This window comes from Oryctolagus cuniculus, chromosome 16 (genome assembly GCF_051225735.1).
Source record: "Oryctolagus cuniculus isolate XC-2025 breed Fujian yellow rabbit chromosome 16, ASM5122573v1, whole genome shotgun sequence".
NCBI lineage: Eukaryota > Metazoa > Chordata > Mammalia > Lagomorpha > Leporidae > Oryctolagus > Oryctolagus cuniculus.
In genome coordinates, this window is record NC_142882.1 from 79741484 (window position 1) to 79762401 (window position 20918).

The following is a 20918-nucleotide window of genomic DNA, read 5'->3' on the forward strand; positions in this document are numbered from 1 at the left end:
CGGGTTCCTGATCGGGGCACCAGAGTCTGTCCCGGTTGCTCCTCTTCCAGTCCAGCTCTCTGCTGTGGCCCGGGAGTGCAATGGAGGATGGCCCAAGTGCTTGGGCCCTGCACCCACATGGGAGACCAGGAGAAAGCACCTGGCTCCTGGCTTCGGATGGGTGCAGTGCGCAGGCCATAGAAGCCATTTGGGGGGTGAACCAAGGGAAGGAAGACCTTTCTCTCTGTGTGTGTCTCTCTCTCACTGTCTAACTCTGCCTGTCAAAAAAAAAAAAAAAAAAAAAAAAAAACACTTTTCTAATATGGAAAAATGAAAAAAAAAGACAAGTTTTAACAAATTTTGCACTTTTCCAGAAGATTATTATGTGACTGTTACTTTGATAATTAGCCATATTTGCACATACCTTCCCAGTCTGAGATTTCTATTTTTACTTGTTTTATTTATATCATACTCTCACTCTGATTACATAATGATATTATATAATGTACTATAAATGGAAACCAAGCATTTCCTTATACAGTTAGAATACAGCATTGCACATACTCCCTCAACTAAGCTGACATTCTTGTTTTTATTTTTCTTTTGAACTGTGATTTGATCGGTTGGATACAGTGAAGAAGAAATGTTGGCCTGACCTCAGTTTCCTGTGTATAAAATAAAGAAGGAAAGTTATCACTGTCGTCCTATTTAGTTATAGCAGTCCCTTTCTCAGCTTTTGTACTCCTGCAATTAGAGTTCATACTTGGTTAGCTTCAGGTCTGTTTCTTTCTTGGCCATGGATTCCTCAACTGTAAAAAAGGAGCCTATCATACTATATTTATTATAAGGACTAAAAGAAACAAGAAGCTATGGAAAGTTTCACATGATACCCGGGGCGGAATAAAATGAAGTTTACGTAATTCACAATTTTTGCTGTTACAATAACATCTAACTAAAGGTTGCACTTGTCATTGACTTGAAGTTGCATCTTCCTTTATGGATCGACATGTTCAGCCCCCAACACTATAATTTACCCAAGAAGTCAAGTGTCTGGCCCTTGATTACAAGAGGTAGTAGGAGATTGCCGCAGGAGCTGGTCTTTCTGATTCCTTCTCCCTCATACTGGCTTCCTCCTAAACCAGCCCTGCTCGTCTCTGTTCTGTTCCTCATCCCCCCACTCCCTCAATCCTGCCCTTGTGTGTGTTTGTGCCTGTCTTCCTTCTGACTGCATTGTACATGGGACACAGTAGCGGCCCTCACTCTGCTGCGCCTCCATTTTCTATTTTGTGATATCCCCTGAACTTAAATTCATAGTAAATACCAGCTACACAAATTTTCATAGTACTGTCCTCTGAAAAATATGAACAAAAAAAGTGAATAACATTTTAAATTATGTTTCAGTGTGTAAATGCTTGAGTACAGTAGAAGACAAAATCTTAAGACAAAACCAAATGTAGGCTGCAGCAGGAGCATAACATGTGCCCTTCAAAGACCATATAGTGGGGGACAGGTGTTTGGCCTGAGAGTTAAGAGGTCCACACACCGTATCAGAGTGCCTGGGTTTGATATCGGTCTTGGGCTCCTGACTCCAGCTACCTTCTCATGCAGACTTTAGTAGGCAGTGGTGGTGACTGAAGTCATTGGGTTCATATTCCCCATGTTGGAGACTTGATTTGAGTTTCATCTCCCTGCCTCAGTCCAGCCCTGTCTGTCCCAGGCATCTACAGTTAGCCACGTGAACAGCTATTGTGTTGAACACCACACAGTAAGAAAGTTGCACTGTGTTCTAGGACTTCCCCTCGAGGGTAGATGACATCTCTTTTTTTACAGGTGATGAAACTGAGATAGCATTCAGATTTTGTCTGTCTTATTTCAGGGCTCATGTTTTTTCCCACTGTACACTTTGCTTTTTTAGGTTCTGAAAAGAAACATAAGAGAAATCCTCTAGATATTTTAAATCTTGATTTTCTTTATGTATTTCTCATTGAAATAAAGAGTAATTTAACTGCCATTTGAATGTCAAAATGTTTTTACATATAAATTTTAAAGATGCAAGATATATTAGGGCAAGAAAAAAAATGCCTTGAGTGCAAATTTACATACTTCTGTTCTACATGAAAATTTACTTTCAGGTACGCGCCAAAAAGAAGAAAAGCAGTGAAGAACAAGAAAAAGCAACAGCAAGTATCTCTTACCTTTTTACGTGACAACAGTTGGCTGTTTAGGTTTAATATCTAGTGGGTTGTGGCAAAGCGTGATTGGATTTATTGGGGCTGAGTAAATACTGGGAAAGGTGTGGTGGTTGGCCGTTTGACTTACTCGTTGGACAAAGTCAGAATGGCTCAGGGAGAAGGGAGAGTACCCTGGTAGCAAGCATCTACTGCTTCCGTTTTAGTATTTCACCGCCAGTAATACCAAACTTTGGGGCCAGCGTTGTGGCGTAGTGGGTAAAGCCACTGCCTGTGAAGCCAGCATCCTGTATGGATTCCAGTTCTTGTTCTGGCTGCTCCGCTGCTGATCCAGCTCCCTGCTAATGCACCTGGGAAAGCAGTGGAAGATGGCCCCAGTGCTTGGGCAGATAACAGATCTCTCTATCTTTGTTTTCTTTCTGTAACTCTGCCTTTGAAAACTTTCATGTAACTTTTTTTTCCCCTTTGTAAATATTTATTTATTTTAAGGCAGGCAGAGTGAGAGAGAGTGAGAACTTCCATCTTTTGATTTACTCCCCAAATGTCTGCAGCAACCAGGCTGAGTCAGGCTGAAGCCAGGAGCCAGCAACTCCAACCTGATCTCTGACTTGAAAAACAAAGTCCCAAGTACTTGAATTACCTTACTTCTCAGGTGCATTACAGGGAGATACATTGGAAGTAGAGCAGCTGGGACTCAGGCTGGCACTCTGATATGGGAAACCAGGGTCTTACGAGGCAGTTTAGGGGCTGGCACTGTGGCAGTGGTAGGCTAAGCCTCCGCCTGTCCTGGCTGCTCCATTTCTGATCCAGCTCCCTGCTGGGGCCTAGGAAAGCAGTGGAGGATGGGCCCCTGCACCTACATGGGAGACCCGGAAGAAGCTCCTGGCTTTGAATCAGTCCAGCTCCAGCCATTGTGGGCATTTGGGGAGTGAACCAGTAGATGAAAGACTCTCTCACTGTCTCTCCCTCTCTCTCTAACTCTGCCGCTCAAATAAATAAATTAATCTTTAAAAAAAGGAAAAAAGGCAATTAAACCCACTATACCACAACTCCAGTCCAAAGGAATTGTTTTGTTTGAAGGCAGATAGAAACCGTTTGCCTCATCTAGTGGACTCTGAATGCTTGCACTAGCCCTAGCCCGGGTGGAAGCCAGGAACTCAGTCCAGGTCTCCCATGTGGGCAGTAGGAATCCAATTACTTGAGCCATCACTACTGCCTCCCAGGGTGTGCATTAGCAGGAAGCAGGAATAGGGAGCTGAGCTGAGGCTCAAACCCAGGCCCTCTGACAGGGAATGCAGTAGTTTGAACCAGCGACTTAACTAGCAGGGTAAATACCCACCTCTGTTTTAAGGATTTTAAACAAAAAGATAACCTGAAAACTTTACTTTGTAAAATGCGTTGGAAGTGAGTGGACGTGTATACTACAGTGATGGTAATACGGATGGCCTGCATGGACGGGTTTGTACTTAGATGGTAGAACTCGCTTGGTACTTTGTGGAGAATGGAGTAAGAGAGCACAGTCAGAGAGCTTCGGTTCTTTGATTTCAGCACAATGTCAGGTTAGTGCCATTTACTGAGTTGACTAAGAGTTTGGAGAGGAAAAGTAAGCGTTTGATCTGGTAATTGTAGAAATGATTATGCCTACAAACCGTCCAGGGAGGCCGGTGCTGCGGCTCACTAGGCTAATCCTCCGCCTGCGGCGCCGGCACCCCGGGTTCTAGTCCCGGTTGGGGCACCGGATTCTGTCCCGGTTGCGCCTCTTCCAGGCCAGCTCTCTGCTGTGGCCAGGGAGTGCAGTGGAGGATGGCCCAAGTGCTTGGGCCCTGCACCCCATGGGAGACCGGGAGGAGGCACCTGGCTCCTGGCTTCGGATCAGCGCAGCGCACCGGCTGCAACATGCTGGCCGTAGCGGCCACTTGGGGGGTGAACCAACAGCAAAAGGAAGATCTTTCTCTCTGAATCTCTCTCTCACTAACTCTGCCTGTAAAAACAAACAAAAACGTCCAGGGAGTCTAAAAAGGCGCGTGCAGTCCTAAGTTTGAAGCAGGGGACTGGCTTTAAGAAGTCTGGCTACTGTTGGTACTTAGGTGGAATTTAAAGCATGCAGCTAGGAAAGGAAGAGCCAGCACCAGGAGTGAAGAGGTCCCTGTGACAGAGGAGACCTGGAAGCTGAGAATTTGAAGGAGAGTGCCCAGCTGTCCTTGTATCAAGTAGCATCCTAAACCTAAGTGTAGTTTTAGAACCCAAGTTACACAGTTTTAAACCCTGGATAAAATTCCTTGTGTACTTAATCATATGTTGAAAAAAGAACATTGGCAGATGGTAGCCTAGTACCACGAAGTGGCAGAGGCCTTTGCGAGAGAGATCGTGGGTGTCCTAGCGGATGAGCTGGAGAGGAAGCGCTGCTCTCCCGCTGCCCCTGGGTGTCCGCAGCAGCAGGGCCTCCCTCCCCCTTTCAGAGCATCTGCGTGTGGAGGGTTCCGCCGCCGCCTCCAGCGGAAGCAGTCAGCAGAGGCGGAGCCCAGCGGTCTCCCGGCCCTCTGCGCCTGGTGATCTAACGACTCTCCTGGGCGGCAGTGGCACTTACCTCTGCAACAGAAGCATCTGCTCTGCTAAGCAAGAGGGACTTTCAGCTGCGCCTCGGTGCCCTGTGCTGTTAGTTAGTGATTGAAGCAGTGCTTCCAGTCTGGCCAGTACCCGATACCTGCGCTCCTGTTTTCTTAAAAACAGAGTATTTTTGTTCTCTCTGGAAACTGTTTTACAGAACACTATGTGCTATGGTGCAAATACTCCTTTGTGTAATGGCAGTTGCTTTTACCTTTAAAATCACAGAACATTGGAGGCTGGCACTGTGGCATAGCAGGTAAAGCCACTGTACAATGCCAGCATCCCATAAGGGTGCCGGTTCATGTCCCAGCTGCTTCTGATCCAGCTCCCTAATAATGGCCTAGGAAAGCAATGGAGGATGGCCAAGTACTTGGGCCCCTAACACCCACGTGGGAGACAGGGGTGAAACTCCTAGCTTCAACCTAGCTCAGTCCATTGAGGGAGTGAGCCAGAGAATGGAAGACCTATCTCTGTTTCTCTTCTAACTCTGCTTTTCAAATAAATAAATAAGTCGTCTTAAAAAAAGTTATAGAACGTGAAATATAGCAATTTATAGCATGATTTCAACTGAATTTATTTTATACAGGAAGTTTTGTTAGAAGCCATGTTAATATGCTAATGACTTATGAGTCTCTTCCTGTCTTGCAAAATCAACAAAAACTCTTAGTCTACATTTGATGCTGGGTGTTGAGACTTCATGAGAAATGTCTTGAACAGTTTTCTTGGCTGCATGCATTGTTTGAAATGTAGTTGCTTAGAAATATAGTAAAGATGGATTTAATTTCCATATTTTGATGTAGTAATAATGTAATATGGGATTATCTTTACAGGAAAAGACAAAAAAGAAAAAGAAGCATAAGAAACACAGTAAGAAGAAGAAAAAGAAGGCTGCAAATTCAAGTCCTGACTCGCCATAACATCAAGAAAAATCAGGATCCCTTATAAGAAAGTGCAATGTGTAAGGAAATTTCAACTGTGAAAACTACGGCATAGTTAACTAAAATGCATGAACTTTCTTGTTTTTAGAATTACTCCTGCAGTAGCCACTCAGATGCCACTGTGTGAAAGGGCCGTGATTGTTGCCTGCTGCCTGACACCTCTTTTCTCTCTTCCAGTGCTCGATAACTCTGGGAGATAAGACACTGCAGTCGTACCTGGTGGTTAAGATACTTGGGAATGAAGCTAACAGTTTTGACTAGAAGTTTCTGGTAATAAGTCAACAGAAAACACTCTGGATACATCTTGTAAGATGTAATCAGAAATGACCAGATGATTCTAGTTAAAACTTTTAAAGTAGGGATTCCATTGATACTCCAGAATCCTTACTCTGTAGATAAGTGTATTTTAATTTTGCCCCTTGTATACTTTTATTGACCTGGGGAAGGAGCTTTTAGGGTTGGGAGGGGGGATTGCTATCTCTTTAGCTAGCAGAATAGCGTGCCTTTGGTCCTCCACATCCTCTTTCTGTGGACACAGTAGCCATGCTTCATGGGGCGGTCAGAGCTGCGGACAGCACTCTTGCCCTTTGCTGAGCTCATCCTGGGACTCTGTTGTAGGCTGCTCTGAGTGAGCCAGAGAAACAGGCCCTTTGCAGCATGAGAAAGCCCCCAAGTCTCTGGGATTTACCTCCACTTGAATAATAACTGAATATTTTTAGCATTAAAATGGATGTCATTTGAATTAATTTTGACTTCACTTTGGCTTTGGAAAGGAAATATTTCAAGTAGACACTGGTACTTTTTGAACTTGACAGCTAAAGATTCTAAAATGCATGTTTTATATTGCTAAGTTTTAACCAGTCAGGAAAATTTTATGTAACCAGTGATAGTTACTTATTTTTTGTATGAATTTCATTTAGGCTGCATTGTGTAGCTTTTGTTAACTTCTTACTCTTGCTTTCTTAAATTCATTACTCTGTTTAATGGCATACATGCCAAGATATTTAGCATGTACAAAGCAGGATTTTCTTTTTTTTTTTTTTTTAAACGGCTTCATATTGAAGCTGAGACTTAACCATAAACAAGTTGAGTGGCAGGCTGGTATGCTGTTGTCTTGTTACATAAAGCTATTGCCAGAATCTTAGTAAATATAATGTTTTAAAAGTTTGTTGTCTTTGTATATTAATAACAAATTATGACTAGTTAAATTTAAGTGATAATTACATTATTGTTCTTCCTGTGTCATATTTTACTAAGATTTTGTGCCTCATATCTCCTGCTGAACTGTTTATTAGGAATGTTAAAAAGAATTACGGATCATTTTCACTTTACAGTTTTTATATAATCAGGTAACACATAATATAACTTGATTTACAATCCTGCCTGTTACAAAGGGTGTGCTGATTCTAGTGGTACGTGCACAGAACAGTTTGACACAAGAGGCTGAATAAATAGCTATTTTACCTACTGGTGGCTGTGTTCTTGCCTCCCTGTGGGTGCCTGTGATGTTCCAGAGACAGTTAGATAAGGACATATCCCTCAGTCTTTAGCTGTAAAAATAACACATTTCTTGAGAAATTCCTTTAAATTTTATGCTTAAAGCTGCATATTCTTTCCTAATAAAAGTGGTTTATACTTTTGTGCTCTTGAATGCAAGGACTGTTTCAAGGATACTTTGTATCCAGTAGAAAGTTTCTCAGAATTGTCCTTCTGAAAAAAGGTAAGAGGTAAGTTGCCAGGCTCCCTTTTGCTGTGGATGCAGAAGTCTGGCTTTCCTGGTTGGTGCCGTGTGTGATGATTATGTCCCTGGAGAAGCAGCTATTCATTTCGTTAGAGTGGGGGAGACGGTGAATTGGCAGAAAATTATATTCCAGATGGTGTCCTGATACTGTCCTGAACAGAATCCTAATAAGGCATGGGAGGAGTTTGATTTGGTATTACTATCAGTTATGTTTATTCCAAAGTTACTACAATGTACAAGCTAAGAACATCTATTCATCCACCAACTGTCCTTTTTCTGGAATAATTTTACACCAGTTCTGTAAACACAAGCCTTGTTATTTAGATAATGGAGCTGGGATAACTGACAGAAATTGATGAGTATCTGGACAGAAAAATTGGGTTTATCTCACATCTACCTTTTTCTGATTATTTTGGATACCGTTGTTTGCCTTTAATATATTTAGCTTAGTTGAATGGCAAAGCCACAGAGAATCTTCCATCAGCTGGTTCACTCCCCAGATGCCTCCAGTAGCATGGCCAGGCCAGGCCAAAGCCCAGAACTCCAAGTCTCCCATGTGGGTAGGTGACAGGGAACCAGTTACATGAGCCATCATTAGATGTACATAAGCAGGAAGCTAGATCAGCAGCAGAGGCAGGACTCGAACTCAGGCACTCCAGTATGAGATGCTGGTATCCTTAGCAGTGGTTTAACCATGCCTACAATGCCCACCCCCTCTGTAGCTAACATTTCAGCCATTTTAAAATTAAGTAAGGCTGGAAATGGTATTTAGCCTAGTGTTTAAAATACCGTGAGCCATATAATAGTATGTAGGTTTGATTCCCAATTCCAACTCGTGACTCCAGCTCCCTGCCAGTGCAGACCCTTGGAGGTAGAGTGACAGCTCTGGTGGTTGGGTCCCTACCACCCACACCCACATGGGGTACCTGGAGGGTTGTTTTTTGTTTGTTTGTTTTTTAAGATTTGTTTATTTGAAAGTTATAAAGAGAGGTAGACACAGAGAGAGAGGTCTTCCATCCGCCGGTTCACTCCCCAGATGGCCACAACGGCCGGAGCTGCACCAATCCAAAGCCAGGAACCAGGAGCTTCCTCCAGATCTCCCACGTGGGTGCAGGGGTCCAAGGACTTGGGCCATCGTCTACTGCTTTCCCAGGCCGTAGCAGAGAGCTGGATCAGAAGAGGAGCATCCGGGACTACAACCGGTGCCCATATGGGATGCTGGCACTTCAGGCCAGGGCTTTAACCCGCTGTGCCACAGTGCAAGCCCCATTCTTGATTCTTGCCTCCAGCCTAAACCCTGACTGTAGGATTATCTGCCAGTTGAGGACTGATTTTATGATAGGTAAGTTGAAATTTCAGAGTTCGTAAACGGTCACAGTTTCCTGTGTCTCCTGGCAAAGAACTGATGGAAACAGGTGCCTGTTCCGCTCCAAGGGATTGGTGGAGACACCCAAAACTTTAGATGTTGGAGAAGAATGTGGTGCTTTACATGGGCAAGTGTCATCTTTGGCAGAACCAATGGAATTTAATAAATGGGGGGGGGGGATCCTTGCCCTGAAAGACCTTAACATATAGTCTTGTGTGGTGACTGGTAATTCTCAAATAATGTGGTTTTAGACGTTGAAGCTACGGCCACTCTCACATTGTTGGGCACTTCGTTTTCCCTTGTGTGACCTCAGGAGAATTAGCTGCCCCCCCAGAGACCACCCCATGGACTGCCCTTGTTTTTCTCCTCATCCAGCTAAGTTCCTCAGGCGCTGTAATTTATAGGGCCGCTTTCCAGTCCTGTGCTCATCTAGCCCTTCAGATCTGTCCTGCAGCTTCAGCCGTGCAGCATGTTACAAGACAGACCTGGTGTCACGGCTGCTTTCTGAACAGAGCTTAGTTCTTACAGCATTCGAAAGGAAATTTTGCATATTTTAAAAATAAGTCATCTTCTGATGAAATTATCTTTAGCGATCTTTACTTCTGGTTTGTGCTTTGGTACCATAATTTGTTATTTGAAAGCAATTCTCTCTAAAATAGTGTATAACTAAGAATATATACTGCTAGATCAGACTGCATTTCCTTTAGTCTTTGACAAAGATACTGTTTGAAAACAAAGGAATGAGTTGTACTATTTCCAAAGCTTTTGCCTTCCTTAATTCCTAAGTAATGATCAAAAGTGTAGGCGCTGAGGCTTAAGCATAACTATCCATTCAAGCTTCTACACCAGTACAGCCGGATTTTATATATATATATATTTTTTTTTTTTTTTTAAGATTTATTTTGAAAGATTTACAGAGAGGGAGTGTCGCTCCCCCACTCGCGGAGGAACGACACTGGACGCTGTTTTCTTTCCCAGGTCCTTCCCGGATTTGCTGCCGCTCCTCCGCGGAGCGGAGGCTGCTCCACCAATGAGCTCTCCGACGGACTCTCTCAGGGGGCCCGGATGTTGTCTGTCTCCCCCTTTTATAGTCTTCTCCCACCAATCCGTGCTCTGCTGCCCACGTGCTGAGCACACCGCTCTCTTCCAATCAGAGGTTGGATCAGGAATCAGCTAATTGACGAAGCAGCTGTGTAAGATTTGTTTACTTCCTCTCAGCACCATATGATGGGAGATCAGACGCATAGAGTTAGTTTCAGTCCACAGTCTCAGTACTTATTTGTCTCCCATTCGCCCCACCATCTTGCGGGAGACAGACCCTGCTCCCCACAGGGAGGGGCAGAGAGTTAGAGCTTAAATTATTGGTTTGTTCCCTAGATGGCTGCAACAGCCAGTGCTGGGCCAGACCAAAGCCAGGAGCTTTGTCAGGGTTTCCCACATGAGTGGCAAGACCTCGGGTACCTGGACCATCATCTACTGGCTCCCAGGTACACTAGCAAGAAACTGCCCTGGAAGCTCAGATGGTACTCAGACGCAGGCAGTCTGATGCGAACTGTTGAACCACCGTGCCACGAGGCTCGGCTCAGCTCTATAGTTTGTTTTTTGTTGTTGTTGTTTTGTTTTTTGTTGTTTTTTTTTTTTGACAGAGTGGACAGAGAGAGACAAAGGTCTTCCTTTTGCCGTTGGTTCACCCTCCAATGGCCAACACGACTGGCGTGCTGCAGCTGGCGCACCGCGCTGATCCAAAGGCAGGAGCCAGGTGCTTCTCCTGGTCTCCCATGCGGGTGCAGGGCCCAAGCACCTGGGCCATCCTCCACCGCACTCCCTGGCCACAGCAGAGAGCTGGCCTGGAAGAGGGGCAACCGGGACAGAATCTGGTGCCCCGACTGGGACTAGAACCCGTGTGCCGGCACCGCAAGGCGGAGGATTAGCCTAGTGAGCCGCGGCGCCGGCCAGCTCTATAGTTTTGAGAAATAAAAGTGAACTCAATAAGTTTGCAGTACTTTGAAAAGATAAGTAGCTAGTAGTATTTTAATCATATCTTGTACTTCATGGGTTTTAGACATAAATTATTAACTGTTTCTCCTCATAGAATTGAATTCTCAGTATAAATATGATCATGGCAGGGGCCGATGTACAGCAGGTTAAGGGGCTGTCTGGGATGCCAGCATCCCACATGGGTACTGGATGCAGTCCCAGCTGCTTGAGTTCTGATCCATCTCCTTACTGTGCACCTGGGAAAGCAGTGGAAGATGGCCCAAGTAGTTGGCCCCTATCACCTACATAGGAGACCCAAAAGAAGCTCCTAGCTCCTGGCTTCACCCTGGCCCAGCCCCAGCCATGGCCGCCATCTGGGGATTGAAGCAGTGGGTAGAAGATCTGTGTGGTGTCTGTCTCCCCCTTTCTGTCTGTAACTCTGCCTTTTAAATAAATATTTCAAAAAAAAAAAAAAAAAAAAAAAAAACAGCTCCAAATGACAATCCACTTAATCTTTTAAGTTGTTTGCATTTGACAATCATAACTTTGCAAAGATTCAAAAATATTCTCTATAACAGACATCAAATATAGTTCATGAGCGTTTTGAAAAATCCCAGAGAAGTGTGGGTGTTTGGGGCAGGTGTTAAGATGCCCACATGTCGGAGGATGGCCCAAGTGCTTGGGCCCTGCACCCCATGGGAGACCAGGATAAGTACCTGGCTCCTGCCATCGGATCAGCGCGGTGCGCCAGCCACATCAGGCCAGCCGCGGCGGCCATTGGAGGGTGAACCAACAGCAAAGGAAGACCTCTCTGTGTCTCTCACTATCCACTCTGCCTGTCAAAAAAAAAAGATGCCCACATGCCATACCAGAATGCCTGGGTTCAGGTCCTGGCACTGCTTTGAATTCCAGCTTCCTCCTGCCACAGGCAGACTCTGGGAGGTACATGAGAGACTGAGATGGAGTTCCCAACCTTTGCTGTGGTGACCTTGGCCTGTTTTTTTAAGAGGAAAGAGCACATGCGTAGGCCTAGAGGTGGCAGACCAGTATCTGTGGTAAACCAAATGGCTCAGTGTGTGTGTGTGAAGGGAAGGTCCCAAAAGTCAGAGTAAGCCAAGTCCTGCCCTGGAGGGGACGGAGCCAGGCTTGGATTTGAAGGACAGCAGTGCTGAGTCCACACATTGGGCCGCTGGGCATAAAGGTGGTCCACAGGTGGGGCCTGCCAGTCTGCTTTTCCTTCAGCCAGCGCTGCTCTCAGGGTCAGGGTCACTACACATGAAGGACTTCCCCAGAGGGGCAGTGCTCTGGCACAGCAGGTTAAGCCACCTTCTACCCAACCTGCATCCCATGGGGGCTCCACTTCTGATCCAGCTCTAGCCATGTGACCATTTGGGGAATGATCCAGTAGAAGAAAGATCTCTCTAACTGCCTTTCAAATACGTAAAACCTTAAAAAAAATTCCCCAGCAAAAACCCTGAGGCATTTCCCAAACCGCACATGCACTGCCTCCCATGGAGATACCCAGTAATTGCCTTCGCGTAGGCCTCGCCTGCCAGCCTCCCCCCCCCCCCCCCCGCTGCTGCTTTTTGCCATCCATCTCCCTTCTGACCCCCAGAATTTAGACAAGCCAAAGACCCAAACCTGGGCCAACCTCCCAGAGGGGCTGCTCCACATAACAGCTCCCAGAAGGGGATAATGTCAGTGATGGAAGACCCAAGACAGTGAGTCTGGGCCAGTCAGGAAACAGCGACCCGAGCTCCCAGGGTCCTCTGGGCCACTCTGGCTCCCAACAGGGTCTTGGGACGTTTTGACCTTGGGGTGGGTGGGATGCACGCATGCCAGCAGTACCTTGTGTTCCTGTTGGCCCTTAGGACACCCAGGTAACGTGCATGTGGGGTCACACGCAGTTCAGAGCCCCATCCCTTCAGGGTCACCATGAGCCATTTGTCACTCATGTCACTTTCTCATGTTTACTTTTAAAAGATTGATTTACTTGGAAAGAGTTTTAGAGAAGGAGAGACATGCTTCCCAAATGGCCATAATGGCCAGGGCTGGACCAAGCTGAAGCCAGCAGCTTCTTCCTGGTCTCCACATGGGAGGCAGGGACCCAAGCACCGGGCCATCTGCTGCTATTCCCCAGGCCATTAGCAGGGAGCTGGATTGGGAGCAGAGCAGTGAGGACACAAAATTGCTGCTGACACGGGATGCAGCTTAACCAGCTGTGCCACAACGAAGGCATTCCAAGGATGACACGGCTTCCTGCTCATGCTGGAGCAGGCGCAGCCCCGGTTCTGTGCCAGGCGAATGCAGGGCGGAAAAGAGCTGAGATCCGACCCGGGGGAGCACCCCCTTTCCCTCAGATCTGGAAGAAAGGGCCGTTCACCAGGAACCCTCCTCTCCCCCAGGAACCTGGCAGAGAAGACAAGGGTGGGGGGAGGACGCTGTCTCCACAGCTTCCCCAGCTGGGGCCAGGGGCCACTCCTCTGCACAGGCGGCCGTGGAAGCCAGGGCGTGGCCAGGTGCCCCGATGACCTGGACACTCTGAAAAATCCCTGTGTCCTTGGCCTGCCTCTATCCTCTGCTGAACCCAGGCCTCACCTCAGACTACGGGTGCCAGGCACACAGCAGTGGGGGGTCTTGTTCCATCAGTAATGCAGGGGGACATTGGGCATGGACACTGTTGGCTCTGCTGCAACACACATGGCCAGGAGCTCCCTGCTGTGCCTGTGACGCTGTGTCTGCTTCCAGCCTCCTGCTTCCTCTCCCCTCCCCCACCGCAGCCTTGGGAACCCTCCTTTCTCTGCTTCTGTGAGGTCAGCCTCTGGTGAGATGCGACTGTATTCGTCGTCCTGTAGCAGTCCACATGCCAGTCAGCTCCATCAAACTTTGCCAAGAGGCACTTGGGGACCCAAACGTCACAAGGGCCCCCATGCCTGCATGCGGCTTCAGCTCCTTGCTGCCGCTCAGCTGGGTCTGCCTTGTGAAATCAGGGCCGCGTAACAAGGCAAGTTCAAGTTTCCGCCAGCTGGAACTTGTACGCCTGCAGTGTAACCCGCATCTCTTTAACTGTGGGCTTGATATGCCCACCTTCCCAGCTTAGACCTGTCACATCCGGGGGCAGGGTGCATGTGAAAACCCCTCCCTGTTCCGCATCTGATGGGGCACCACCCCCTCCCTTATAAAAAGAGGTGGGAGGCGGAAGAGAGGACACCTGGTGCAGGCTGGTCTAGGACGGACGGACCGCTCCCACTCCGGCTCAGAGGTAAAGTTTTCAGTTTTCTTACTCATTTATGGGCACCTCGTTGGCCCACTCCTGATGCATGCTTCTCTAGGGCGGCCCACGCTCGTGCGTGAGTGGGTGTCTGTTTCCTCGCTGTTCAGAAGATTCTGTTCTTATTTGCATGCAATACTAGTCTGCTTAGCGCGTCTGCAGGAGAAAAGAACCTGGATTGGAAACTAATACACTCACTGCCCACAGTGAAATACACCTTTGGATCATCTCATGCAGCCCTCACTCTCCTCTTCTAAAGACTGGGTACACTAATAGCAACCCTATAGTTGATACAGTTACCTTCAAGATACCTTGTAGAGGCCAGGGCTGTGGCATAGGAGGTTAAGCTTCCGCCTGCAGGGCCTGCATCCTGTGTAGGCACCAGTTGCTCAACTTCCAAGCCAGCTCCCTTCTCGTGCTCCTGGGAAAGCGGCGGAAGAAGGCCTAAATCCCCATGGGTGACCCCAAAGGAACTCCTGGGTCCTGGCTTTGGCCTGGTCCAACCCTGGCCACTGCAGCTATTTGGAGAGTGAAGAAGTCGGTTAAAGATATTTCTGCCTTTCAAATAATTTTTTTTAAGATTTTTATTTATTTGAAAGGAAGAGAGAGCAGTCCTTCATCCGTTGGTTCACTCTCTAAATGGCTGCTACAGCCAGAACTGAGCTGACCCATAGCCAGGAGCCAAGATCATCTTCCAGGTCTCCCACGTGGACTTGGCCACAGAGAGTTGGACTGGAAGTAAAGCAGCTGGAACTCAAACTGGTGCCCATATGGGATGCTGGCACTGCAGACAATGGTCTCACCCGCTACACCACAGCACTGGCCCCCAAATATTTTTTAAGTCATGTATATATAAAAATAAGGTAGGGGCTGGTGTTTTGGCCCAGTGGGTTAAGCCACTACCTGGGCTGCTGGCATGCCAAATAGGCGCTGGTTTGAGAGTCCTGACTGCACCACTCTGAGCTGGCTCCCTGCTGACGCACCTGGGAAAGTAGCCACCCACATGGGAGACATGGAGGGAGTTCTAGGCTCCTGGCTTCAGCCTGGTCCAGCTGTAGCCATTGCAAACACTTGGGGAGTAAATTAGCAGATGGAAGCTCTCGGACATTATGCCTTTCATGTAAATAAGTAAACCTTTATAAAATAAGCTACATTCGGCCGGCACCTTGGCTCAATAGGCTAATCCTCCACCTTGTGGTGCCGGCACACCGAGTTCTAGTCCCGGTCGGGGCGCCAGATTCTGTCCCGGTTGCCCCTCTTCCAGGCCAGCTCTCTGCTGTGGCCTGGGAGTGTAGTGGAGGATGGCCCAAGTGCTTGGGCCCTGCACCCCATGGGAGACCAGGATAAGTACCTGGCTCCTGGCATCGGATCAGCGTGGTGTGCTGGCCGCAGCGCGCCAGCTGTGGCAGCCATTGGAGGGTGACCCAACGGCAAAAGGAAGACCTTTCTCTCTGTCTCTCTCAGTGTCCACTCTGCCTGTCAAAAAAAAAAAAAAAAAAAAAAACCCACCATAAAATAAGCTACATTCATGTTTAGGTTCCTGTCAAATTCCCAAGATGTCTCATTAGCTATATGCAAATACCCCACACTAAAAGCAAATGAGAAATCTGTAACACCTCTGGTCCCAAGCATTTGGACCGAGGATTTGCACCTGTATTCTGACAGCGTGCGGTGGGCGGGGCCGAGGCCGTCCCGCACCCTGGAGGCAGAGGTGCCTTGAAGGTAGAGGAACGCAGCCTGGGACGCAAAGCTCTCGCCCAAGTGCCCCGTCCCTGCGCCCCGTGAGCCCGCGCGTGTCCCCACGCGGCGTGGAACCGTCCGCTCTGCAGGCAGCTGACTTGGATGTTCACTCGCCGGCCCGGCGGCTTTCTTGATGCTGCTCCTGGAATACGGCTGGGGCTCGCGTAGCCCACGTCTGCAGCGAGTTCTTCCGGTCCGGAATGGAACTGGGCTGGGCCCGGGGACACGTGGGACTCCCTGTGTGTGCAGCGCCCCCGGGGTGAGCGCTGGGCCAGGGGCTTCCAAGCCTGTGTGGAGAGCGGCCTCGCCCAGCTTGCTGTTTGCCGAGCGGCTGCCGGGAGCTTCGGATTCTGTCACACCCTCAAGGCGCCGCCGCTGCCTAAGGCTTTCCTTGGGATCCACTGGAGTTAACGGTGCTTTCAAAAGCCATGCAGGGCGACCGGAAGTTCTGAAAGCAGCGTTTTGCCCTGGAGAGGCGGGAACTGAGCAGGAATTCCGTGGAAACAGCACCGGCGGCGGCGCGGCCTCCGCGGGGACTCTCGGGGGCTCCCCTCTACTCCGGGGCGCTCCCCCACGCAGCTCCCCGGCCTGGTTCCCCGCGCGTCAGGAGCGACCTGCGCTCGGTCCCTGCCCCGCCTGTGGACGGGATCTCGCCTGGCGCGGGGTAAGGCGGGCCCGGGGACCCGCGTGGTCCCTGTTGTCCGCGGAAGGCGGGTGCAGAGCCACCTCCCGGAACCGGGTCGGAGGCAGGACCGGGACCCCTGGGCCGGTACCCCGCCATCTCTGATACTCAGCGAGACCCCGAAAACTGCGCTCCCTCCCCTCCGCGCCTCCACAGCCCCGCGGACCGCGAGCGCCGCCCCGCGGGAGCAGAGTGGCGCCGAGCGCGGAGCGGCGGCCGGCCCGCGGCGCTCACCGCAGCCCCGGGTCTCCGGTGTCGGCGGCGCTGGCGGCGAGGCCCGCGGACCTCAGCCTCCTCCCGCACAGGCCCGCGCCGGAGCCGAGGGGACCCGGCGGCCGTAGAAGCCGAGCCGGAGACGGGCGAGACTCCTGGCGGGCCAGGCAGGGTCCGCCTCAGAAGCCCGTGTGGGCTGGGAGAGGCCGGGATGCGGGAGGATGCGGCCGCTACCGGGGTGCCTCGGCCCCCTCTCCATCCGCTCCTGCTGATGTGCCTGGGAAAGCCGAGCCGACGCTGCCTCCACGGAGTTCCAGGTGCTGGCTTCGGCCTGGCCCACTCCCGCACTTCCAGCCATTCTCCCTCCCTCTCTCCCCCGCTCCCGTGGTTGCTCAGTGATTTCCTGCAGCTGGAAGGAAACCACCGCCCTCCCGGGACGCTCCGCGTTCTAGTACTGAAGCTTGCAAACAGTTTGTAGACTTTTCCAACAAGCCGGGTGACCACCCATCTTAGTAATAATGCTTAGGTTCTCTAAGGAAGATAAAAGAAACACAAGCGTACTTCAAGAAGTTCACTAAAAATCTAATTAAAAGCTAATGGGGAGCCGGTGCCGTGGCTCACTAGGTAGTCCCGGTCAGGGCGCCGGATTCTGTCCCGGTTGCCCCTCTTCCAGGCCAGCTCTCTGCTGTGGCCAGGGAGTGCAGTGGAGGATGGCCCAAGTGCTTGGGCCCTGCACCCCATGGGAGACCAGGAGAAGCACCTGGCTCCTGGCATCGGATCAGCGTGGTGTGCTGGCAGCAGCGCGCCGGCCTTGGCGGCCATTGGAGGGTGAACCAATGGCAAAGGAAGACCTTTCTCTCTGTCAAAATAAATAAATAAATAAAAATAATGGGGGTGGGGTGTGGTGCCGTGGCATAGAGGGTTAAGCCACTGCCTGCGGTGCCGGCATCCCATATGGGTGCCGGTTCTAGTCCTGCCTGCATCTCTTCCAGTCCAGCTCTCTGCTATGGCCTGGGAAAGCAGTAGAAGATGGCCCAAGTCCTTGGGCCCTGCACCCACGTGGGAGATTCTGGCTCCTCGCATCAGAAAGGCTCAGCTCCAGCTGTTGCAGCCATTTGGGGAGTGAACCAGTGGATGGAAGACTCTCTCTCTCTCTCCCTCTCTTCCCCTCTCTGCCTCTCTGTAACTCTGCATTTGAAATAATTATTTTTTAAAAAAGTTTAGGTACAATACATTTTGAAACTGAAGCATTTTTTTTTTATATTTTATTTTATTTTGACAGGCAGAGTGGACAGTGAGAGAGAGAGACAGAGAGAAAGGTCTTCCTTTGCCGTTGGTTCACCCTCCAATGGCCGCCGCGGCCGGCGCGCTGCGGCCGGCGCAGCGCGCTGATCCGATGGCAGGAGCCAGGAGCCAGGTGCTTTTCCTGGTCTCCCATGGGGTGCAGGGCCCAAGCACCTGGGCCATCCTCCACTGCACTCCCTGGCCACAGCAGAGGGCTGGCCTGGAAGAGGGGCAACCGGGACAGAATCCGGCGCCCCGACCGGGACTAGAACCCGGTGTGCCGGCGCCGCTAGGCGGAGGATTAGCCTAGTGAGCCGCGGCGCCGGCCCTGAAGCATTTTTAATAGGCATTTTTTGTGAATATTTTGTAGACTCTCATGCAGGAATTTAACAAAAATTGTGCCAAAATAAACTTATTAATTCCATTTTCCATGACCTTGTTCAAATCCCTTCAGGCAGTGCAAGGAAAAGCTGAATTCTCACGTGGATTGGACAGGAACGTCCGTAAGGACACAGGACACGTGTGCGTAAGGACACATGTTAATTGCTCTACCCCAGTGCTTTCGTGAGCAGCTGCACACCCAGCCAGTCTGAGAGGGAACCATCTCCAGCCTAGACGTGAGATGGCAGCAGCGCCTCTGCGTGTCCAACCCCGCCCAGCGGTAAACCTGAACAGGCGGAAAGCCCTGCCTGTGGACCCTGGGCTAACATGAGGGAAGGAACCTCACCACTCACTCCACCAGTAATTCAATGCAAGTATAAATCCCCACGGAAGCTCCTGAGGCAAGGCGTTCCTTAGACTGTATTTTGTTTCAATTTAAGATTGGTTAAAGGGCAGAGTTCCACAGAGAGGAAGAGAGAGATCGTCCATCTGTTCGTTCACATCTCAAATGACCGGAATGGCCAGGGCTGGGCCGGATGGGAGCCTGGAGCTCCATCCAGGTCTCTCTTATGGGTGGCAGGGGCCCAAGTACCTCAGCCATCTTCTGCTTTCCAAGGTGCGTTAGCAGGGATTCGAACTGGAGCTCGTATGGGAGGCTGGCACACAGGCAGCTTAACCTGCTGCACCATCCCCTGGCCCCTTCCTTAGGCTTCAGATAGTTTCTAAAAATATTTATTTGAAAGGCAGAGCGACAGAGAAAAAGGGTGAGACAGAAATCTCCCATTTGCTGATGATCCCCCAGGTGGCCACAAGGGTCAAGGCTGGGCCAGGCCAAAGCCAAGAGCCAGGAACTGCATCTGGCTCTCCCCCATGGATCACTGTCAGCTGCCTTCCCCAGTTCTATTAGCAGGGACCTGGGTCAGAAGCAGAGCAACTGGACCTGGCACTCCCCAGTGCAGGGTGCGGGAGGCACTGGAGGTGGTTCAATTTATCTTGTTTTTAAAGATTTATTTATTTACTTGAAAGAGAGAGCTACAGGGGCCGGCACTGTGGCGCAGCGGGTTAAAGCCCTGGCCTGAGGCGCCAGCATCCGATGTGGGCGCCAGTTCTAGTCCTGGATTCTCCTCTTCCGATCCAGCTCTCTGCTATGGCCTGGGAAAGCAGAAGATGGCCCAAGTCCTTGGGCCCCTGCACCGGCGTGGGAGACTCAGAGGAAGCTCCTGGCTCCTGGCTTCAGATTGGCGCAGGGTGGCGGTTTAATTCACTGCGCAATTCCAAACCCTAGACTTTAGATTCTAATGCAAAGCCAATCATAGTGCCCATCTAATCCTAAATCACAAGGGCCCACATTTAGTTTACAGTGGTGTTCTCAATAGACTTTGCATGCAATTCCTCCCTAAGCACCAATTCAAGTCTAAACTGGCCCCAAATCAGCCTGGCAGGTTTCTCCAGGGCACAGCCAGGTATCACGAGGACAAACGTCCTCCCTGAGCTGGGCCAGTCTCACAGCCTGCTCAAGATCCAGACAGCTCGGGGTGGGACACGAGGCACGCTTGTGTTTATGCAGCCGAGGGGACGAAAGTGGCTTTATTTTCTGTGAGGCTGTGAGTTTACCTTTTATCAAGACTTCTGGGAGGCCAGGGGGGTGGGGCGAGAATCATAGCTCCAGTCTCTAAAGATGAAACAGTGTTTTTAAATTTGTATTTACTTGAAAGGCACAGTTGGAGAGAGGTCTTCCATCCACTGGTTCACTCCCCAGATCGCTGCAATGGCCAGCACTGGTCCAGGCCAAAGCCAGGAGCCAGGAGCTTCATCTGGGTCTGCCACACGGGTGGCAGGGACCCAAACACTTCTGCTCCTTTTCCTAGGCCATTAGCATGGAGCCGGATCAGAAGTGGAGTAGCCAGAACTTGAGCCAGTGCCCATATGGGATGCCAACCCCGCAGGGGATGGCTTTACCTGCTACGCCGCAACGTTAGCCCTCCACTCAGTCTTCGATGGAAATCAGAAGAGGCACAGGACGGCTCCGGCCTTCCAGAGAGAAGCAGGACATACACGGTTGCCCACGTAACACAGCACTGGTCAGCCGTAAACAGCACAGCCCTGTAGGTTCCCAGAAATCTTCAGGGACTGCTGTGAACAGTTACAGAGCAGCCGGGAATCTGAGAGGTAGGTGAGGAAGTTTCCGGAATTTAAAACCACAAGGACAGAAAGTTCTAGTGGACACGTGCTGTTCTCAGCAACCCAAGCTTGCTTTGGAGACTCTTCCCCACCCCCACCCCACCCCCAGCAAAGTGGTGTGAGAACAGCGCCCCTCCCCTGTCCGCCAGCCTGACACCTCCTCTCTGCCCAGTGAGTGCTCAGGACCTCCTGGGCCGCCCAGTCCTACCTGTGCTCCCTCCAGAGCCACGACCACCGATAGAGGCCCTCTGTGAGCTTAGCACGAGTGGACAGCATGGACGACAGCGGTCACACACTCGAGAGAGCAGTGGTTCCCAACCACCACGGATTCTTTTTGAAAAGCCAAGTGACAGAGATGGAGAGGTCTTC

The 20918-nt window shown here is 50.0% G+C and overlaps 1 protein-coding gene across 3 annotated transcripts in view; it reads left to right on the top strand.

The window, feature by feature from the left end:
* FAM133B (family with sequence similarity 133 member B) overlaps nucleotides 1–7180 on the top strand; it is a 29535-nt gene extending 22355 nt beyond the window's left edge. The window contains exons 10-12 of one of the 3 annotated variants that reach the window (XR_016223143.1): nucleotides 2112–2163; nucleotides 5606–5733; nucleotides 5891–7180. Coding sequence is in view for 2 of the 3 variants with exons in the window: in XM_051853351.3 (XP_051709311.1) it covers nucleotides 2112–2159; nucleotides 5606–5692 (135 nt within the window). In the remaining variant the exon portion in view is untranslated. Of the gene's footprint in view, nucleotides 1–2111; nucleotides 2164–5605 lie in introns of all 3 variants that reach the window. The other 2 variants (XM_051853351.3, XM_089316174.1) reach the window with 2 other exon arrangements.
* Nucleotides 7181–20918: the final 13738 nt, after the last annotated feature.